This window comes from Orycteropus afer, unplaced genomic scaffold (assembly GCF_000298275.1).
Source record: "Orycteropus afer afer isolate SDZICR_OR568_19922 unplaced genomic scaffold, OryAfe1.0 scaffold00011, whole genome shotgun sequence".
In the NCBI taxonomy this organism is placed as follows: domain Eukaryota; kingdom Metazoa; phylum Chordata; class Mammalia; order Tubulidentata; family Orycteropodidae; genus Orycteropus; species Orycteropus afer.
In genome coordinates, this window is record NW_006921598.1 from 8138618 (window position 1) to 8157736 (window position 19119).

General features: G+C 38.6%; 1 protein-coding gene across 1 annotated transcript in view; it reads left to right on the forward strand.

Moving 5' to 3' along the window:
- The window catches only part of MDN1 (midasin AAA ATPase 1), a 229787-nt gene that overhangs the window by 97590 nt on the left and 113078 nt on the right, over positions 1–19119 (forward strand). Inside the window, exons 18-31 of the mRNA XM_007951423.1 lie at positions 190–341; positions 1101–1279; positions 1866–2074; positions 3565–3711; positions 4739–4880; positions 6231–6365; positions 6448–6586; positions 7213–7351; positions 7694–7824; positions 9046–9190; positions 11472–11601; positions 15717–15935; positions 16613–16810; positions 18296–18504. Coding sequence (XP_007949614.1) covers positions 190–341; positions 1101–1279; positions 1866–2074; positions 3565–3711; positions 4739–4880; positions 6231–6365; positions 6448–6586; positions 7213–7351; positions 7694–7824; positions 9046–9190; positions 11472–11601; positions 15717–15935; positions 16613–16810; positions 18296–18504 — 2274 coding nt within the window. The remainder of the gene's footprint in view (positions 1–189; positions 342–1100; positions 1280–1865; positions 2075–3564; positions 3712–4738; positions 4881–6230; positions 6366–6447; positions 6587–7212; positions 7352–7693; positions 7825–9045; positions 9191–11471; positions 11602–15716; positions 15936–16612; positions 16811–18295; positions 18505–19119) is intronic.

Sequence of the window (19119 nt, forward strand, 5' to 3'; positions counted from 1 at the left end):
AAACTAGTACATGTTAGCATTTTGTTTTCATATTCAAAATAATTTTTAAAACTACATTGCCCATGGTTTTAAATGCACCCTGAACAAGGTAGCATTATTGGTGGCAACTTCTTTTTCTACTTTATACCCCTCTCTGAAAGAATGTCATAGTTGTTGTGAACTGTAGGTTATATCTGTTTTGTCTTTCAGCCTATTCCAGAACCAAAAGGAGGCCGGCTTATCCAGGTCGAAGGTTACTGGATATCGGTGGGAGATAAGGAACCTACAATAGATGAGACATATATTCTCACATCTTCCGTCAAGCTGAACCTGAGAGATACAGTCCGAGTGGTCTCTGCAGGGTTTGTGGCCTTTATTATTTGCTGCTCTGTGTTTCTGCCATCATACCCATTGATGACATGCCAAACTTCCTTACCATTTAAACTGCTTTCTTGCTACTCACTTGCTAATTGAATAATTCCTTTCTAAACTCAGTATTGTGACTTTTCTTCTGGGATGAAGAACTATTTCTAGTTGTATCTTCAGTGGAAACAGTACTGACATTGCCCATCCATCTTTGTAGCTGCTTTTTAATATTGTGTTGCTGAACACTTGCTACCTGTTACTTGATAAATGAGTAACGCTCAGTGTCACTTACTGTTTCTCACAAGTAGTGTGAGAGATGCTAGAATTGCCTTTCTTGGTGTTTGCCCAAGGATTTATTTTTAGATCGAAATTTTTCAGGGCTTCAGAAACATTCCAATAGTAGTGTATGTTGTTGTTTTGTTGTTGTTATGTGCCGTCGAGTCAAACCCGACTCATAGCGACCCCTCCTTGGGTTTCCGAGGCAGTATCACTACGGAAGTAGGATTGCCCAACCTTCCTTCCAAGGAGTGGCTGGTGGGTTTGAACCGCCAGCTGTCTGGTTAGCAGGCAAGTGTCTTAGCCACTATGCTACCAGAGCTCCCAGTAGTAGTGTATAGGTATATATAAAAATGTTTTTTTTATGATGATGTTAAATGATTTGCTTATCTTTTAAAAATCACTGCTGAAATTAATTCTAGTTTCTTTTCCTTCCTTCTATTTTTTTTCCCATTGCTTTATTGGCTGATCTTTTAAAGAATCTACTCAGTGCTGATTCAGGGAGAGACATCAGTTGGTAAGACAAGCCTCATTCGGTGGTTGGCTGCAGCTACTGGGAATTACTGTGTGCGTATCAACAACCATGAACACACGGATATTCAGGAGTATATTGGTTGCTATACATCTGATGGCTCAGGGAAGCTTGTGTTTAAAGAAGGTGGGTTAATTGTCCCTTCTATGAGTTTAGGTGTTCATTCTTGTAGACCCATTTCCCCAAGTAGTATTCTTCAGCCTTTCCAACTGAAGCACCTAGACTTCTGCCATAACGGCTGATTTTTCTTTGCCCCTGAACTACCTGAGAGTTAAGGGGTGATGGCTGAGGGCTCAGCTTCCTTTTGGTCCTATTAATCTTGTCAGCTGTTCATGGCATTGTAGCCCATGTTTTGAAGAGTATAGTTGAACTGCTGCACCATTTCTGAGAGACTTCAAGGAATGGGGTGAGTATTGGATAGGGGAAGGCTGGGGATAGGTATAAGAAGTAGTGATTTAATGATATTAAACTGGAAATACGGTATTTATCATCCTTGGTTTCTCTTCAGTGGGAAATGAAAGGACTGTTTACATTGAAAATTGTGCTTTCTTGACATGCAAGGTCATAATTTATTGTGAGGGAGGACTAGCTGCAGAGTAATTTGCTTTGAAATTTAATGATAATCGAGAATTTGTTGATGTGCATAAAATGTTTTTAAAAGCTTTGGATTGATTTATGCACTAATTCTCAGTTTTTGTTTTTTCCCCTCAAGGTATTCTTATTGATGCTATGAGAAAGGGCTATTGGATTATTTTAGATGAATTAAACTTGGCCCCTACTGATGTGTTAGAGGCACTGAATCGACTCTTAGATGATAACCGTGAATTGCTTATAACAGAAACACAAGAAGTTGTTAAAGCACATCCGCGATTCATGCTTTTTGCTACTCAAAATCCCCCAGGACTTTATGGGGGTAGAAAGGTGTGTAACGTTTACCCCCTTCTTCCATTTATTACTTCAGGAGGTAAATTTTGTCGAGAGTGAGACTTTTTATATCTGTTGCAGGTTTTTTTTTTTTTTTAATTGTGATATGGATGCAGATTTACAAAGCAGATTCGTTTTACTATCAACAGTTCATGCACATTTGATTTCATGGCCCCGATTATAATTGCCAACCATAAAAAACTCTCCTCCCCTCTCTTCCTTGTGACTGCCCCTTCCCTTTGCCCTTTTTATCTGTGCCTTCCTGTCTGTCCAGCTTTCACTCTACATGAATGCTGCCACTCTGATGTCTCATGGCTGATTGATCTAAGGGATGCATCTTTCTTGGGTAGGTGGGTGCATCTCCCTAGGTTAGGTATTCTGCTTGTAGGTCTTTCTTTTGTTGAGGTGAGAGCTGATCCATGGAATTGAGTCCATTTCCAGGCCCAAAGGATAACCCAGAACCTTAGTCTTAGGGGTTCCACAAATTCGCTCATTAATTCTGGTTGTTTTTTGGTTTTTGAGTTTTGTTCCACATTCTTCCTCCCACTTTATCCTGGATCTTCAATTTTGATGACTTTCTTAATGGTTGGCATTGGTAGCTGGGCACTGTCTAGTTCTTCTGGTCTCAAGATCGTGAAGGCTAAGGTCCTGTTGGTCCATCATATGTTTGGACTAATTGTTTCCCAATGACTTTGATTTTCTTCACTCTTCTTTGCTCCAGGTGAGAGGAGACCAATAGTTTTATTTTAGATGGCCACTCAAAAGCTTTTAAGACCCCAGTTGTTACCCACCAAAGTAGGCTGTCACACAAGGTTTTTATGTTCTATGTTGTGCCAACTGAGCATGGTGCACCCGAGCCTGCAGGCCCAGTGATTCTCTCCATCAAGGTGTTTGGTTGTTTCTGAAAAGCTGCTCCAAACTTGTCCTCTGTTACTTCTGTAATGTATATGGATAATTGTGTTGCACAAGTATATATATATGTAAGATTGTCTTCAATCAGATCTATGCTTGGTCTTAAGTATATTCCTACCCCCACCTGATCTCACCTGTCTATGCATTTACCCATAGCCTAGTGTTTGTTGCCACCGGTAATGTAGTATTGTGCATGTAATAGTATTTGCTTCTGTTGTCTATATCTTTTGTGTATGTTTCTGTGTCCTCTCTTTTCCCATTGTCACCGTGTTGGTCACAGACTCTTTCCATACCACCCCTCCCCTTGCCCACATCAACATAAGACCCCCAACTAGTCTGAAATTTTCCTTCCCCTTCCCTCCCATTCCCAGTAACCAACAAAGTGAATTTCCTTCCCTGACTAAACCTTTCCTTGACTTTTTATGTAATGGGTTCATATAATATTTGTCCTTCTGTGATTGACTTATTTCACTCAGGGAGGGTTTTTCTTTTTGTTGAGAATGGCAGGGTGTCCATTTGGAAATTAGATGGAAAGGTCCTTTTTACCATATTTTTTTTGTGTGTGCATTTCCTAGGTGCTTTCTAGAGCCTTCAGGAACCGGTTTGTGGAATTGCATTTTGATGAATTGCCTAGTTCTGAGTTGGAAACAATCTTGCACAAACGGTGTAGTTTACCACCCTCCTATTGTAGCAAGTTGGTTAAAGTAATGCTGGACCTTCAGGTATTTCATCTTCTTACCACTTAATTGAGTTTTAAATGGAATGTGTTAATTAGATTTGATGATCAAATTTGATAACTTTTTTGGGCAGAAACAGATGTCCATTCTTTGTCTTTTGTGTCCAGAGTAAGGATCTTGTTTTTAAATGCATTCCATTAATATTCACTTTGTCTTCTTTTGTATGTATTTTAATACCATCTTAAAAATTTTTGATGTTCATATATCTGATAGTTCTTACTTTCGTATATGATGATGTAGTCCTTGGGTGGACAGAATTGAAGAGATTCTTTGTGACTCTTTCCTTTGTCAACTGCAAAGGTATAATTGTTTTATTTTATGAGCCTAAAAGTTTAATCAGAAAGTATGGATGGTCAAATTACTTTTTAGGATGGTGATAATAATTGATATATTTTATCATTATGGTACTATAGTATGGTACAGATTTTCCTCTTTCTTGGCCACCATTTGTACTGTTGCTTATACATACTTTATCTGTATGACTTAGTGTTAAAGCATTCAGCTGCTAACCAGAAGGTTGGCAGTTCAAACCTACCGGCTGCTCTGTGGGAGAAAAAGGAGCCAGTCTGCTTCTGTAAAGATTTACAGCCCTGGAAACCCTATGGAACAGGTCTCCTTCATCCTATAGGGTCACTATGAGTTGTAATAGACTCAGTGGCAATGGTTTTTTGTTTTTAATACGACTTAATGACGTATGGAGTTCCATTGTTCAGTTGTATTCTTTATTTTCACATGAATTTGAACATTTTTTTTTGGATGGTTGCATACCATTTACAGTTCTTGTTTTTAAATCAGTCTTAGTAGAATGACATCACTTTAAGCTCCCATTAAAATGATGTCATTTTACTAAATAAGACTAATTTAAAAACAAGAAATGTAAATGGAATGCAGTCATCTGGGGAAAAAAATGAAATTCACGTGTTAAAGATTGTTAAGAATTTTATGTAAGTTCTACATGTGTGCTGTTTAATACATCTAATGCCCTTTTTCATTGGTTTTGATGTCCTAATAGTCTTATCGCAGAGGTTCTTCTGTGTTTGCTGGGAAGCAGGGCTTCATCACTCTTCGTGATCTGTTCCGGTGGGCTGAAAGGTATAGATTGGTTGAACAGACTGAGAAGGAATATGACTGGCTACAGCATTTAGCCAATGATGGTATGTTTTCAATCAGATGCTCCCAAACTATAAAGTTATGTCAGATGTCAAACATTTTGCTAAAATAAGTCTTGCCCCAAATTGTGATCGATAAGCACGTTTTACGAGGTCGTCCAGAAACAGCTTTTCTCTCTCAAATCCCATCTGCTATTGTAAATGGTCCTGTTTCTGTAGGCCTCTGCTAGTATAGATTGGTAGCTAAGGTTTCCTCACTCTTTGCTTCAGGTGGCCACACGTAGGAGTCAGGATATGGGCACAACCCCTTTGGGAATTCAGGCTGGTGGTTGGTGGTAGCTTGTGGACCATTTCTCTGCAGCTGACCAGTGTGGTGACCACAGGTACTTGTGCTTGTGCCTTAGGCACCTATGGGAAGCTGATGTCAGATAATATCAGAATCCCGAGAGAAGGCACTTTCATTGTCTGAGACTCGAGTTTGGTAGTTTTGGTTTAATCCATAAAAAGAATTGATGTGTTTCTCTCAGTGATAGAAAGCATTGTCTTCTGACAGGAGAATGCTGATGAGTTAATAACAGGGTAGTTAATAAATAAGGAGAGTAAATAAAACTAGCCCATGAGAGTTTTAATAAAGAATAGATAGAGGGAAGAACACAGTTTTTAAAAGCTTTTTATGGAGGTGTGTATAACACACTATAAAATGGATGACGTGCACTAACATTTTGTGTACAGCCTGGTGGATTTTACATATGTATGTGCCCAAGTAAATCACCATCTAGACCAAGATTTAGAGTATTTCCAGCACCTCAGAAGATTCCTTCATGCCTTTTGCTGTCGGTTACCACCCTTAGCGATAACCACTGCTCTGCCTCTATCACCTTGATTAATTTTGTCTGTGCCTGAGCTTCACCTAATGAAATCACATAGTCTGTACTCTTTTGGGTCTGGCTTCTTTCATTCAACATAATGTGAGATTTACATATGCTGTTTAATACATACCAGTTAATATACCAGTACTTCATTCTTTTTTATTGTTGTATTGAAACACGTTGTATGGAAGTACCACATTTTTTTTTTTTAAATCCAGGCACTTGTTGATGGACATTTGCATTGTGTTTAGTCTTTACTTATTAGAAATGAAAGTGATTTGTACATTCTTGTACATATCTTTTGTTGCACACGTTTTCTCATTTGTGTTTGGACACACTGAAGTGTTATTGCTGGGTCATAGGGCAGGCTTATGGTTAATTTTAACAGCTTCTCACAGTTTTCCAAAGTAGCTGTTCAGGTTTCTACTTTCATCAGCAATTTAGACAGTTGCTATTGCTCCATATTCTTACCAACCCTTGTTTTGCCACTGGACACTTTTGATTTTTTTTTTTTTTTGTTTTTAAGGTTTTATGCTTCTCGCAGGCCGAGTCAGGAAGCAGGAGGAGGTTGATGTGATTCAAGAAGTCCTTGAAAAACATTTTAAGAAAAAATTGTGTCCTCAATCTCTTTTCTCCAAAGAAAATGTCCTAAATATGCTAGGTGAGTTGGCCTTAAAGCCCAGCAGAGAAAGAGTTGAGTAGCACTGATGCTAGAATTCTGATATTTCTTTTGTCTTGGGTAGGTAAATTGTCTACTCAGATATCCACACTGGAGTCCAAGTTCAGCCACATTGTTTGGACCAAAGGCATGAGGAGACTGGCTGTGCTGATGGGAAGGGCATTGGAATTTGGTGAACCAGTACTGTTGGTTGGAGACACGGGGTAAAGTTCTGTGACAACTTACTATGGGATTCAATTTCCATAACGGAGGATTACACTTGAGTTTTATCTTTGAAGGATTCATTCTTTGTCATTTCTCCCCCTCCCCTTTTTTTTTTTTTTTTTTAATTTTCATTTCTAAAGAAATATCTATCATTGCTTACTTTCCTCCACCTTTAGACTAGATTTCTCTTTTTGGAGAAGAATGATTTTTTTTGCATAATTTTCATTGAGAGTGTTTTTCCTGCTTAGTTCTTTCAGAGAGTGAGATTCATCCTTAGGTGTGTGGAGAAGAGACATTGAGCTAGTAATCTCTTGAAAATCTCTAAGGACTGAGTTCCTTTCCCATCCGTTGGTGGTTATCAGTAGAAGGAGGAAGGGTGGAATTAGTGGAGTGTTTGCCATTCTTGATAAAGAACATGTTGGGTGCTGGTGTTTCGAGGAGGGGTGCCCAGAGACTGGGGTGCAGCCCAGGGGCTAGGATGCTGGCGACTAGCATTGGCCAGAACTGTCTGTTGCTGCAGTGAGGCTTGCACTATGGCTCTGTTCTTTTGCTGACTGGAGTGAGTATTCATGAGTGTATATTTGGAGTTCCTTTCCCTTGTTAAAATGGTGTGTCTCTGTAACAGGTGTGGGAAAACGACTATCTGTCAGGTGTTTGCAGCTTTAACAAATCAGAAATTATACTCAGTCAACTGCCACTTACATATGGAGACATCAGACTTCCTGGGAGGGCTGCGGCCAGTGAGACAGAAGCCAAAGGACAAGGTTTGTTATATAGCAGATGGTGATACAGTCTTTCATTTAAAGGGCTACCATTATCTTTGTGCTTGAGTCAACTGGGGTTTTGTTCATGGTGGGGTTTCTGTGTTCTAGGTTCCAGTTAGATTATGTATGTTATCTATGTTTACATAGATGTGTTAACAAGTATGTTATCTGCAGATTTTCACTGGTCTGCAAGGAGCCTTCATGAGCATTTTGGCCCACAGGTTCTGTGACTTCTTCTCAGATCCTACCTGCAGAATGGCTCTAGCAGACCTAGTTATCTGGGTATTGCCTTGTGGAGCCACCTGCCCTTTAGTTTTACCCCCATTCTTTTCCAAATTGTAGGAAGAAATTGACACATCAAGACTCTTTGAGTGGCATGATGGACCTCTGGTTCTGGCCATGAAGGAGGATGGCTTTTTCCTCTTGGATGAGATCTCATTGGCTGAGGACTCTGTCCTGGAAAGGCTTAACAGGTACATGCATGAAAGCTTGACCCTATGCTTTATTTTTTTTGCTGGTCTGGTATTTATAGATAATAATTCTCTTGCATGGCAAAATGCCTCTCTTAGGTACATTGTAAAGGTTTGGAAAGGATGACTTTTTGTGATTTTAGCATTCTTTTAAGAAACCTGGTTAGCTTTGTGTTTTTTAGCTATTGATGATCAGAAAGACAGGCCTGTTAGATGGCAGAGCTAAGTTAGAATTCTTATTTTAGGCAAATTATGTGCCTACTAGGAGCGCTGGTAGCATAGTGCCTAAGGCACTTGACTGCTAATCAGAAGGCTGGTGGTTCATACCCACAAGCCACTCCTCAGAAGGAAGGTTGGGCAATCTACTTCCGTAGTGATATGCCTCAGAAACCCAAGGAGGGTCGCTATGAGTCGGATCCGACTCGACGGCACATAACAACAACAACAACATGTGCCTACTGTCTTAATTTTTAAAAGAGCTAGAAACAGAATTCTAGATCTTATGGCTATAAGGTATCACAGAACCTCCAACCAGTATGAATCTTGATGTAGCAGCACCTATTTTTTTCTCTTTGTTGAGGTATGATTTGCATATCATAAAATCTACCTATTTTAAATGTATGATTAAATGAGTTTTAGCAATTTACTGAGCTTTGCAACCTCTACAATCCAGTTTTAGAACGTTTTCATCATCCCTGTAAGATTCCTTCTATACTCCTTGTGCTAGGCAGTCACTAATCTATTTTATGTTTTAGTAGATTTACTTTTTCTGGGTATTTTGACAGTATAAATGACTTCTTGTGTCTGACTTCTTTCATGTTGTGTGTCGTGTATCAATATTTTTTCCTTTTTATTCCTAATAGTAACTGTTGTGTAGATAGACCATATTTTGTTTTCCCATTCACCAATTGATGGGTTATTTCCACTTTTCAGCTATTTTGAGCAATACTGGTATGAACGTTCACATACAAGAGACTCATGTTTATAAGACAAATGCTTCAATAGAGCGTTAGTAGGAAAGGTGTTCTTTCACGCTTGAACAGAAATACTGTTACACAGACATTTGAGATAGTGAATCATGTTTAAATTTGTGGTAAGAAACCATTAACTAAACTGAAAGCTCAGCAGAGGAGATACCTTTTATTCTCTTTAGAGAACTTCGAGGCCTTCAGTATAGAAAGAATACAGAAACCTTTCTGATCTCAGAAATACTTTTTCTTTTAGTGTCCTTGAAGTAGAAAAGTCTCTGGTGTTGGCTGAAAAAGGCAGCCTAGAGGACAAGGATAATGAGGTAGAGCTGTTGACTGCTGGGAAAAAATTCCGTGTATTGGCAACCATGAACCCTGGGGGCGACTTTGGAAAAAAAGAGGTAAAACTGTACTTCCTGGAACCTAATTTTTTTCTAGTTTTTTTCCCTCACCGAACTGACACTTACAGTATGTGACAATGGATTTGGAATTTTATATTAGGTTAATAGTGAGTAATAGGTAAAATTCCAGAGATATACTTTAGAGTCACTATGGGGTCATCATGAATCATAACTGGTTGAATGACCACTTATTTTGTTTTGTTGGGTTAAAAGATAATTCTGACAAATAATCATTTCCTTATTTGGCTTCTCACTTTCTGAAATTTCATGAAGAGTTGCAGTCACTTTGTCTAGCCCTTTATACATATTACCTACAGCCCCATAAGAAAGGTAGTATTCTAATTTTATAGATGCGAAACGTTAAAACTGAATAAATTTAAACCCAAGCTGTGCTTCTGGAGTATTCTCTCTTAAACAGTAATCTGGCTTTATTTAAAAGAGACAAAACAAAACAAAAACTCACAGCTAGAAACTTCATCTGCTTTTGCAGTTAGAATTTACCTGTTTTATATGGGTCATTGCCAGACTGTTGGTAAAAAATAGAGGGCAGTTCATTCTGTTTAGAAGTGTGTTTAGATCCAGTTAGGAATCAACACTATGGCTTTCAGGTTCGTGAAGCCTTTTGGTGGAGATGTTAGCATTATTTGCAAAGACACTGATCTGTCCTGTTAGTAAAAACATAGTATGTTTAATAGGTCAGGCATAATGACAAGAAACAGAGGGATTAATTTTGAGTGAAGGCAGTTAAGATTCTTAGTGACTTAACTTGGTTGGTGTCTGAAATATGAACATGGTATTTGGGGCCTAGTTTTACTTAGCAAAAGTCCCTGGGCGATGCAGATGATTAGAGCGCTTGGCTGCTAACTGAAAGGTTGGAAGTTCAAGTCCACCCAGAGGCACCTTGGAAGAAAGACCTAGCAAGCCACTCTCAAAAAAATCAGCCTTTGGAAACCCTGTGGAACACAGTTGTGTTCAGACAGACAGGGGGTTGCTATGAGTTGGAATCGACAGCAACTGTTTTAAATTTTCCTCAGCAGCATAGGAGGATCGATTATTACTGTGCTCCAAGTAGTGCTCTGAAGAGAAGGAATACAATTACTATAGTTTCAAACTCAGATATACAAACTGGTTCATTGACAGGTAGAAATACCACAAAAAGACCTGATTTCAAGATTGTATATATTAACTTGCCAGTCATATTAGCTTACATTTTCCTTAAGACAAAGCTTGCCAACCTTTACATAAAGGAAAGCTCCTTTTTTTGCTTTTACCTGTTTACCAAGCAGAGAAGGTACGATCCTGAGCGCCAGAGTTGCTGCTTGTCTATCATGGTGCTAGGAACACTGACCCATCCACTAGGTCTTGAATATAAGCACCAACGGGTCCTGGCTCCTGCAGTGGTGGGCCTGATAGACAGTGGAGTTTATAGTCAGGTAAATAGGAAAGCAGTGACTAAATAGTAATTTCATGCTTGTGTTATTGTAAAACCTTGAGGGATCACCAGGGATTAACCTATGGAAAGGAAAGAGGAATCCAAACAGAAGGCAAAAGTCCTAAGGTTGGAGAAGGTAAAGAGTTCTTTGTTGTATAAGATACAAAGTATATCTTTCCTTAAAATTTCACTCCCTTTGAGCTACATAAGGAGCTCTGGTGGTGTAGTGGATAAGGGACTTGACTGCTAACCCAGAAGGTCAGTGGTTCAAACCCACCAGCTGCTCTGTGGAAGGAAGACAGGGCCATCTTCCATAAAGATTTACAGCCTTGTAAACCCAATGGGAGTCACTATAAGTTGGGAACAACTCAATGGCAGTGAGTTTTTTTTTGTTTTGTTTTTGGTTTAGCCTACATATAAAAAGTATTCTTCTACTTCATTCTCTTATAGCCTCTCTCTTACAAGAAGATAGCTATTTATTTCCTCTTAAGCATGGTTATTTGGCTGAAGGTAAAGGAAGAACCTGTGTTTAAGGGAAAGAGATTTGGGAGTCAACCACTGGGGCTGGAATCCTCCTTGTACTTCTTACTGTATAGGAACTTGAAACTCTGTACCCTGTCTCTAAAGGAGTGTTGATAATACTGACTTCGAGAGTACAGTGGAGATTAATGGATGACATATGTAGGGAGCCAGGGCAGAGTCATTCTCCACAAATGGTATCTAGTAGTAGCACTAATAAAAGAAGCATCTGGTACATCCCAGACTCACAGCTAACATTCTTTCGAAGGGCTTATTTTCTAACTTTTCTTACAGATTTTTAATTCACTTGGGAATCTGTGTTCTTTGTAGCTGTCTCCTGCTTTGAGAAACCGGTTTACAGAAATATGGTGTCCTCAAAGCACAAGTCGTGAGGATTTGATTCAGATTATCAATCGCAATCTTCATCCGGGATTGTCTCTGGGCAGAACAGATCATAAAGGTGAGAATTTTCAGGTGGGCCTGAGGGGGGCGTGTGGCTAGGATGTTATGTAGTGTGTAGATTCGATATGTTTAAAGGGAGAAGTGAGGCAGAGAATAGACCAAAATAGATCTAAGGAAAATATAATAGGCTGGTACCATCTATTAAAGTGTCACTCTTTCACATTGCCTCCTTCACCAGTGTTACTAAGTTCTATCTTTCTTATGGTTTCACCTTTGACCATCTTTATATGAGGTATACAGGCGACTTTCTTGGGACTGTCCTTGGGACTTTCAATGGACTTGAATGACTGGCCTGCTGTGTGGTTTGGTAACATCTGGCATCTGGACTATGCCTTTTTACTTGTCAATCTTGGGCTTATCAGCTCAGCAGCTATCTGAGTGAAGAAAAGCCTCCAGCTTCAGTGGGCTGGGAGCAGGAGGCAGAGATGAAGCCCAAGGTTGAGGGGCTTTCACCCAGCCTCTAGAGCCTGGCACTTTGAACTGGAACTTAAAAACTGTAAGAGAATAAACTCCTGTCTGTTAAGGCCATCCCATTTGTGGTATATATTCTTGTCAGAGAGGCACTAGGTAACCAGAACAACCAGGTTGTGTGCTGGTGACAAGGACACACTTACTGTGAGAATTAAAGTCAAAGAAAGTGGAGGAGAAGAATAATGAAAACTGTCCAGCAGATATGGTTTATGTTTAGCTCTTTGTTGGATATCTCCTTTGGTAAGTTATATGGATTTTGATAAGCCAGGCACCAGACATAGTTAATATTACACTGTCCTATTTGCTCTGTCACCATAGGCTTGATGTTAATTGAAATGAACAATTTCTCCATAGGGCACTAAGCATTTGAGCTCTTAGAACTTGCCTCTGGGCTCCACTGCTTGTCATTAGGGAGTTCGTTTACCACTCCAGCCTTTCCAGGTTACATGGCAGCAGACTTCCCCAGTGAGGCATTAGAGACCCCCAGGGAGCATAGGAGAGTAAGGGAGAACTCGTGTAAAAATTTTCAACAGCATTGTCATCTGGAAGCATATCAAGAAGATAGACTGTAAAAACATTTTTTAAATGGTGCATTAAAAAAACAGGAAACGAGGCATAGTTTGTTATTCAGATTTTCTTTAAAGATATCTAAATTTTGATGACATAAATATCTAATCAGTTGACTATTTCAATGATAAATTTAACTACTGTAAATGGAATTCTGATCCTAATCAGAGCACTTAGATATATTTTCTGCTTTGTCTTAATTAACTTATACATACCACTATGGGTTCTACTTAGTCTCTATTATTTTGGGTTTACAGATCTCTGTAGTAATGTTTTTGTTACCCTTATATTCATAATTTTTACTGAACATAAAAGATGTTATGAAATTGATACATTTTAAAAATGTTCTCTTGTAAGTGGCCTGTGGGCTTTTTTTTTTTTTGCAGTCTTGCACTCTTAAGAACAGTACTGCTCAAAGCATTCTGTTTTCAATTGCCTTGAGTGTTGTTCTAGTACCAGAAGCAGGGAAATTCACAGTTTACGTTGGTTAGGGCTGATTCTTCTCCATAAAGACTGATCTCATTCACAGTCCTTCCTTCCAGCAACTTATGAGTAAATGTGTCTGCTTCCCATAGTCTCTGCAAAGTGGAAGGTTTATTTTTTAATATATAATGATATTCGTTATTTTACTTTATTCAGTAGATAGTCTATAATAATTTTCCTTTCTTTAATCACTATGAGATGGTGCATTTAAAAAATTTTTTTTGGTTTATTTTTTAAAAACTGTTAATCATTTTATGTATTAATATTGAATAATTTCTAAGAGTTAAAATAATGCTGGAGCTATATTAACCAATCATACAGTTCACAAATAAGACACCATGCAGTATGAGAGTAGGTGTTGCACCTGAGGGGAGGCGGTATGGAGAAAGTCAGGAAAATCCAAGAGGTGTCAGTGAGTCTTTTAGATATTCACCAAAATGCCTCTTACAATCCTTTCTTAGAACTGTGGTTGGCTAAGAAGACAAATGATGCAGGTTTGAGGGATTCACGCCTGCCGATGAGGTTTCTAAATAGCTAGATGCCAGCTTGTCTGGAATGTAGGACTGTTATTTACACATAAACGTAAATAGACAAGCTAATTATTATCTGTAAGGTTTAGGTTTCTTATTTCTTAAACATTTGCCCTTTGAGACCAGGTTTTGGCCATGTTCTCCAAACTTGGCAGAAATGTCCTCTGTTTCCACATTTTGTTTTAATCTAATCTCCACATAGATCTCTAGCCCCCACAATATTAATTATATATTTTTTGAACAATAGTCTCTGCTATAGGTCTTATATAGGTTTTTCTATATTTTGTTACCTTTTAATATTTGTTTTTAAAAAAACATACTTGTGTTTGGTATCTCGTTGCTGAAATAGTATTTCTTTCCTCATTGTTATTGATATTTTTCCCTTGATTTATCACTATAAATTCTTTTGAAAGGTTTGATTTTTTTCTTCTATAATTAGTATTTGATTGTTTTTCTTTTAACCCGGTTTGAAGGCTGTTGATATATAGTCAGCTTTACAATGCAGCAGGGCTAATTCCTCATCATTTCCTTTAACTTCTTTTTTTAAAAAACATGTTTTGGTGTTTGTACCTTCTTGATAAATGTTTGTTGTTGACTTCAGAAGTTTTATAAGGTGCTCTACAGAGTTCAATTGGCATTGCTTTTTTTTTTTTTTAAAGTGTGTTGAGAATACATACAACAAAACATAGGCCAATTCAACAATTTTGAAAGTATAATTCATTGACATTGATTTCATTCTTCAAGTTGTTCAACCATTCTTGCTATCCCTTCTAAATTATTCTGTCACCATTAAAAAATAAACTCAGTGTTCCCTAAGCAAAACCTTCCCATTTTTGCATTGCTTTTCGTCTGTACATATTACTTAGTGCTAAAAGGGCAAGAAGGCCACATCTCCTGACCTCTTCTAATCACACAAGATGAAGACAGAATCACTATCAGTAGCCCAGGCCAGACATGTTGCCTCCCTTCAGCCCTTTCACCAACTGTTCCTCCCAAAGCACCCACCACCTCTCTCCTAGGTTCGCTAATTCACTGCAGTGGCCACACACAGCTCACAGATTATGGGGTTTATTAGGGAAGCACCAGGCTACAATTCAAGTTCAGGAAAAACGCTCAGTCTCTCTCCCAGCCCACTGTCTCTCAGCCACGTCTCTCACAGTCTCTCTCCCAGCAGTGCGTGTCCCTCGATGTCTCACTCAGCAATGCGTGTCTCTTGCATCTCTTTCCCAGCAGCATGTGTCTCTCAGGAGTGCCTGTCTCTTTCAACAGCACATCTTCCTCAACCAGCAGTGAGAGAGACCCCTTCTGCCTCTAGGAGGCCTCCTGTTGAGCCCGGCAGAGTGGCCCAACTAACCAATTATAACATCAGAATTCTAAGCACCTGAGAAAGAGAGAGCCTCCCAGAACATTGTGTTGTACCACGCCCAACAGAAATACCCCAGGTGGATAACATTTACAATCAGGAGCTCTTCAGTTGCTCATTCCAGCACTGAGTTTACAAAGATGGGTAGAAAAGCCACACTAAGTAATTTACTACACCACACTTAGGAAGTATTTTCTTTGTTTGCAGAGAAGTATTTTACCATTTGTAATTTTATAATTAAAATAGTCACTCTAATTAGTCTTTCAACTTGAAACAAAATTTGGGAACTCATTTGTTGAATTCTTAGTCATACACAAAAACAGAACTAAATGCTACTGAAAAAGTGGCATATTCTATTCTAGTGAATCAGTTTAAAATATAATAACATTTGTATATTTTCTAAAATTATTGTGACATAACTTAAAAATTTTGCCTGATCATAATTATTTTGTACAATTTTTAGGGTAGCTTCTTAGATAATGATTTTTTTTGGGGGGTAGGGGTGAAAAGCTATTCATGAATGCCTTGGGAATGCAGTAAAAGTTTTGGACTCCTTCTTAGAAAAATGCATGAATGTACATTTATAAAAATTTGCCTGTGATCTCAAGAATCATAGTCCCTTCTAGGCTATCTGGGTCCTAGCTTACAAACTCTTGTTCTAGGATCTCCCACAAAGAGGAAATGCCTTTTTTTCATTAGGGGCTGACATAGCTGAGGTGATGCTGGATTTCACTGACTGGCTAACCCACCAGGAGTTTGGGCGAAGGTGTGTGGTCAGTATCAGAGATATCCTGTCCTGGGTTAACTTCATGAATACGATGTGGGAGGAAGCTGCTTTGAAAAGGCCGGAGGCCATCTCTGCTGTGACATCTTTTGTCCATGCCGCATGCCTGGTGTACATAGATGGAATAGGTTCAGGTATGTTATCTTTTAGCTGGTGGAAATGAAAGGTAGGTTAGAGGGTGGGTGGGAAAGAAAAACAGGCTTCTGACCCACATCTTTTACTGAATACACTTAACATTTCCATATTCAAAATGGCTGTCTTTTTCATTTTACTCCTTTTTGAGAGGTGGTTAGTATAAAAGATACTATGCCAAAACTTTTTATAGCTTACAGACCAGGTACTTAGTAAATGTGAAACAGTGATTATGAGTAGAGAGAAGACTATCAGAAATGGTCTTACTTTTGAAGCACGGGCTAAATTCCCAGCATGAGTGGTCATATTTATGGTCAACGCTATTATAGACATTGTTACTCCTTTCTCATTAATGAGCCTGAATTCTTTAATTTGTTTTGTTATAATTATATAAAACTCAATATTTTTAAGTTCTCTATTTTTAGCCATGAAGATTAGATATATAAACCAAATAGCTCATAATATTGAATTAGTTACTCTGTTTCCAAGCTCATTTATCATTGAGTGGCTGGAGTACTTTCTTGAATAAACTGCTGCTGAGCTGATTATCTGTAAACTTTAAAAGGGGTCCAGCTTCTTTCTTAGGACTCCTTACATTAGGCATCATATTTAGGCTATAATTCTACTGAATGGGTGTGATGCTTGGTGTTGAATAATGGACTTATCCTTTGTCTCTTAGGAATGACTTCCTCTGGGTTTGGTACAGCCCTCTTGGCTCGCAAAGAATGTTTGAAATTCCTAAGCAAGAAACTTTCCAGGATAGTCCGACTTACAGAATGTCAGAAAAATGAATTGAAGATTTATGACAGGCTCAAGGCTAAAGAATTCACTGGGATAGATAATCTTTGGGGAATTCATCCATTTTTTATACCAAGGGGTAAGCATGATTTTAAATCAATGACAATTCTCTTCTTGTAGATAGTATTTGACTTTAAAGTTTTTAGTGTGTCAGTTTCAATTATTTTTTAACTAGATATCTAAGTTTGAATGTAACCTACAATAATTATATAAATGTTTCAAAACATGTAACTGCCATGTAAAAATAAAGAAAAATGTAGTCTTTAACCCATGAATAGATTGCCATATAAAAATGCATTTATTCATTAATTATTTGGTGCTCAAAATAGAACTTTCCATAGCATGGTTGAGTCTACTTGTCAGTAGACTTAATTTACCTAAGAAGTCCTGTTCACCCAAATGTATCTTAACTACAAAACCTTAACCCCTTTAAGAAAAGCTGGTTTGTGACTGCTTGGCATCTAACATGTAGCCTGGTAGTCATAGGCTCTCAGAAAATGTCTCTTGGTTGAATAAATGGATGAATGAATATTTAAATTGGAAGTGCAATAATCTAGGAGACATTGGGCTTAAGTTCTAACTAATCCCTGCTCTCATTCCTACTAGATTTGCTTCTACTAAATATTTAAATGAGTGATTTGGGTTAGATATCTTCTAAAGCGCTCTTCAATCTTTCAGATTGTTGCTTGTGTAGCAGGGTTATCTATTCTCTGTCTCTCCCTTCCTCCCTACATTAATAATTGTTTGGTACCTAAAATATGAGAGGTGCGGTGGCAATTACTAGATATTCAGTGGTGGATAAAACCAGCCAGGGCTACTGACCTAATAACCCATTGCCCCTTTCCCTTAACTTAGAGCTCTCTTTTCTACAGTGCCTCTCCTATCCCCAGTGGGGCCCACATCATCTGTCCTTTCTTTGAGCCACGATGATAGTATTCTGTGTCCTGTGTAGGAACAGTACAGTGGCCTAGGACTGGAGTGGTCATTACTTCTGCTTCCAAGCCTGAGGTCATAGATGTTATCCTAGGCTTATACCCTTCACACTAGTATACCAAAAGCTTCTTCCAAGAGAGATAATGGCACAGATGTTAGGCCCTGTACTTCAGAAGGACATAGTCCTGGATTATCTTGGTGCCCTAAACGCCTTGGATAAAATTGTTTATGTGGAACCTTGTAGCCTATATATCTAGCTTACACATGAACTTCTGGAAATACCTATTTAGAAAGTAAATTTTACAAGTACATTAGAGGTCTAGGTTGTAAAAGGAGAGATAATGTGTTTGTTGTTAGACCTGTGTACATATATATAGGTATTACAGTGGCTAGCAATGAGCTATCTGAGTGGGCACAGTTTAAGAAATTAGGGTACTGGCTATTCCCACAAAGCATTTTGTATTTCCCATAGTGGGAAAGTATTGAAATAGGAGCTAAACATTTTCACTGCAGATGGTTCTTTACTGGATGATAGATAGCCTTCCTGTGGTGGATTCTCAGCATCTTGTGTTGACTTGTACATACAGTTTGGTGGTGTCCAACTTATATATGGTTTTTCTCTCCATTTAAGGACCTGTCCTTCACAGGAATAATATTGCCGACTATGCACTCAGTGCTGGCACTACAGCTCTGAATGCCCAGAGGCTCTTACGTGCCACGAAACTGAACAAACCCATTCTCCTGGAGGGCTCCCCTGGCGTGGGCAAGACCAGTTTGGTGGGAGCATTAGCAAAGGCCTCAGGCAACACTCTTGTTCGAATCAACTTGTCAGAGCAGACGGTAAGCTTAGTCATGCTCTCGATAACAGAGACAGGTATAGACGGTAATGTTTGTCTCTGTTATAGAGTTTCCTAATCAGAAATAGTTATGAGATTGTCAATACCTCCAATATTTCTTGTGATAAAAAGACCACAGTAACCATGCAAACTAATTCTGTTCCGGGGTTTGTTAGTAGTTGACATTTATGATTTTATTCTCTGAATTCTTTCTTCTCTGTTGAGGGAAAATACTCACCTCACTATTTATTCTAACCCTACTTCAGTTGTTTCCTTTCTGAAGAATTAGCAGAAACAAAAATAACCAAACCAAACTCGTTGCCATCGAGTCAATTCTAACTCATAGTGACTCCCGTTGGGTTTCCAAAGTGGTAAATTTTTATGGAAGTAGATTGCCCAGTTTTCCTTCTGTGGAGTGGCTCTGGTGGGTTTGAACCATTGACCTTTTGGTTAACAGTCAAATGACTTAGGCACTATGCCACCAGACCTCCTTAACAAAATGACTTAAATAATCTAATGAAAGTATGGGACAGAGATGGCAAAGTAGGTGAGATTCTCTGACAGTAGGGTCTGAGCAGTTAACTGTTTCTTTGTTTTGTTTAAAAACTTCACCAGTTAA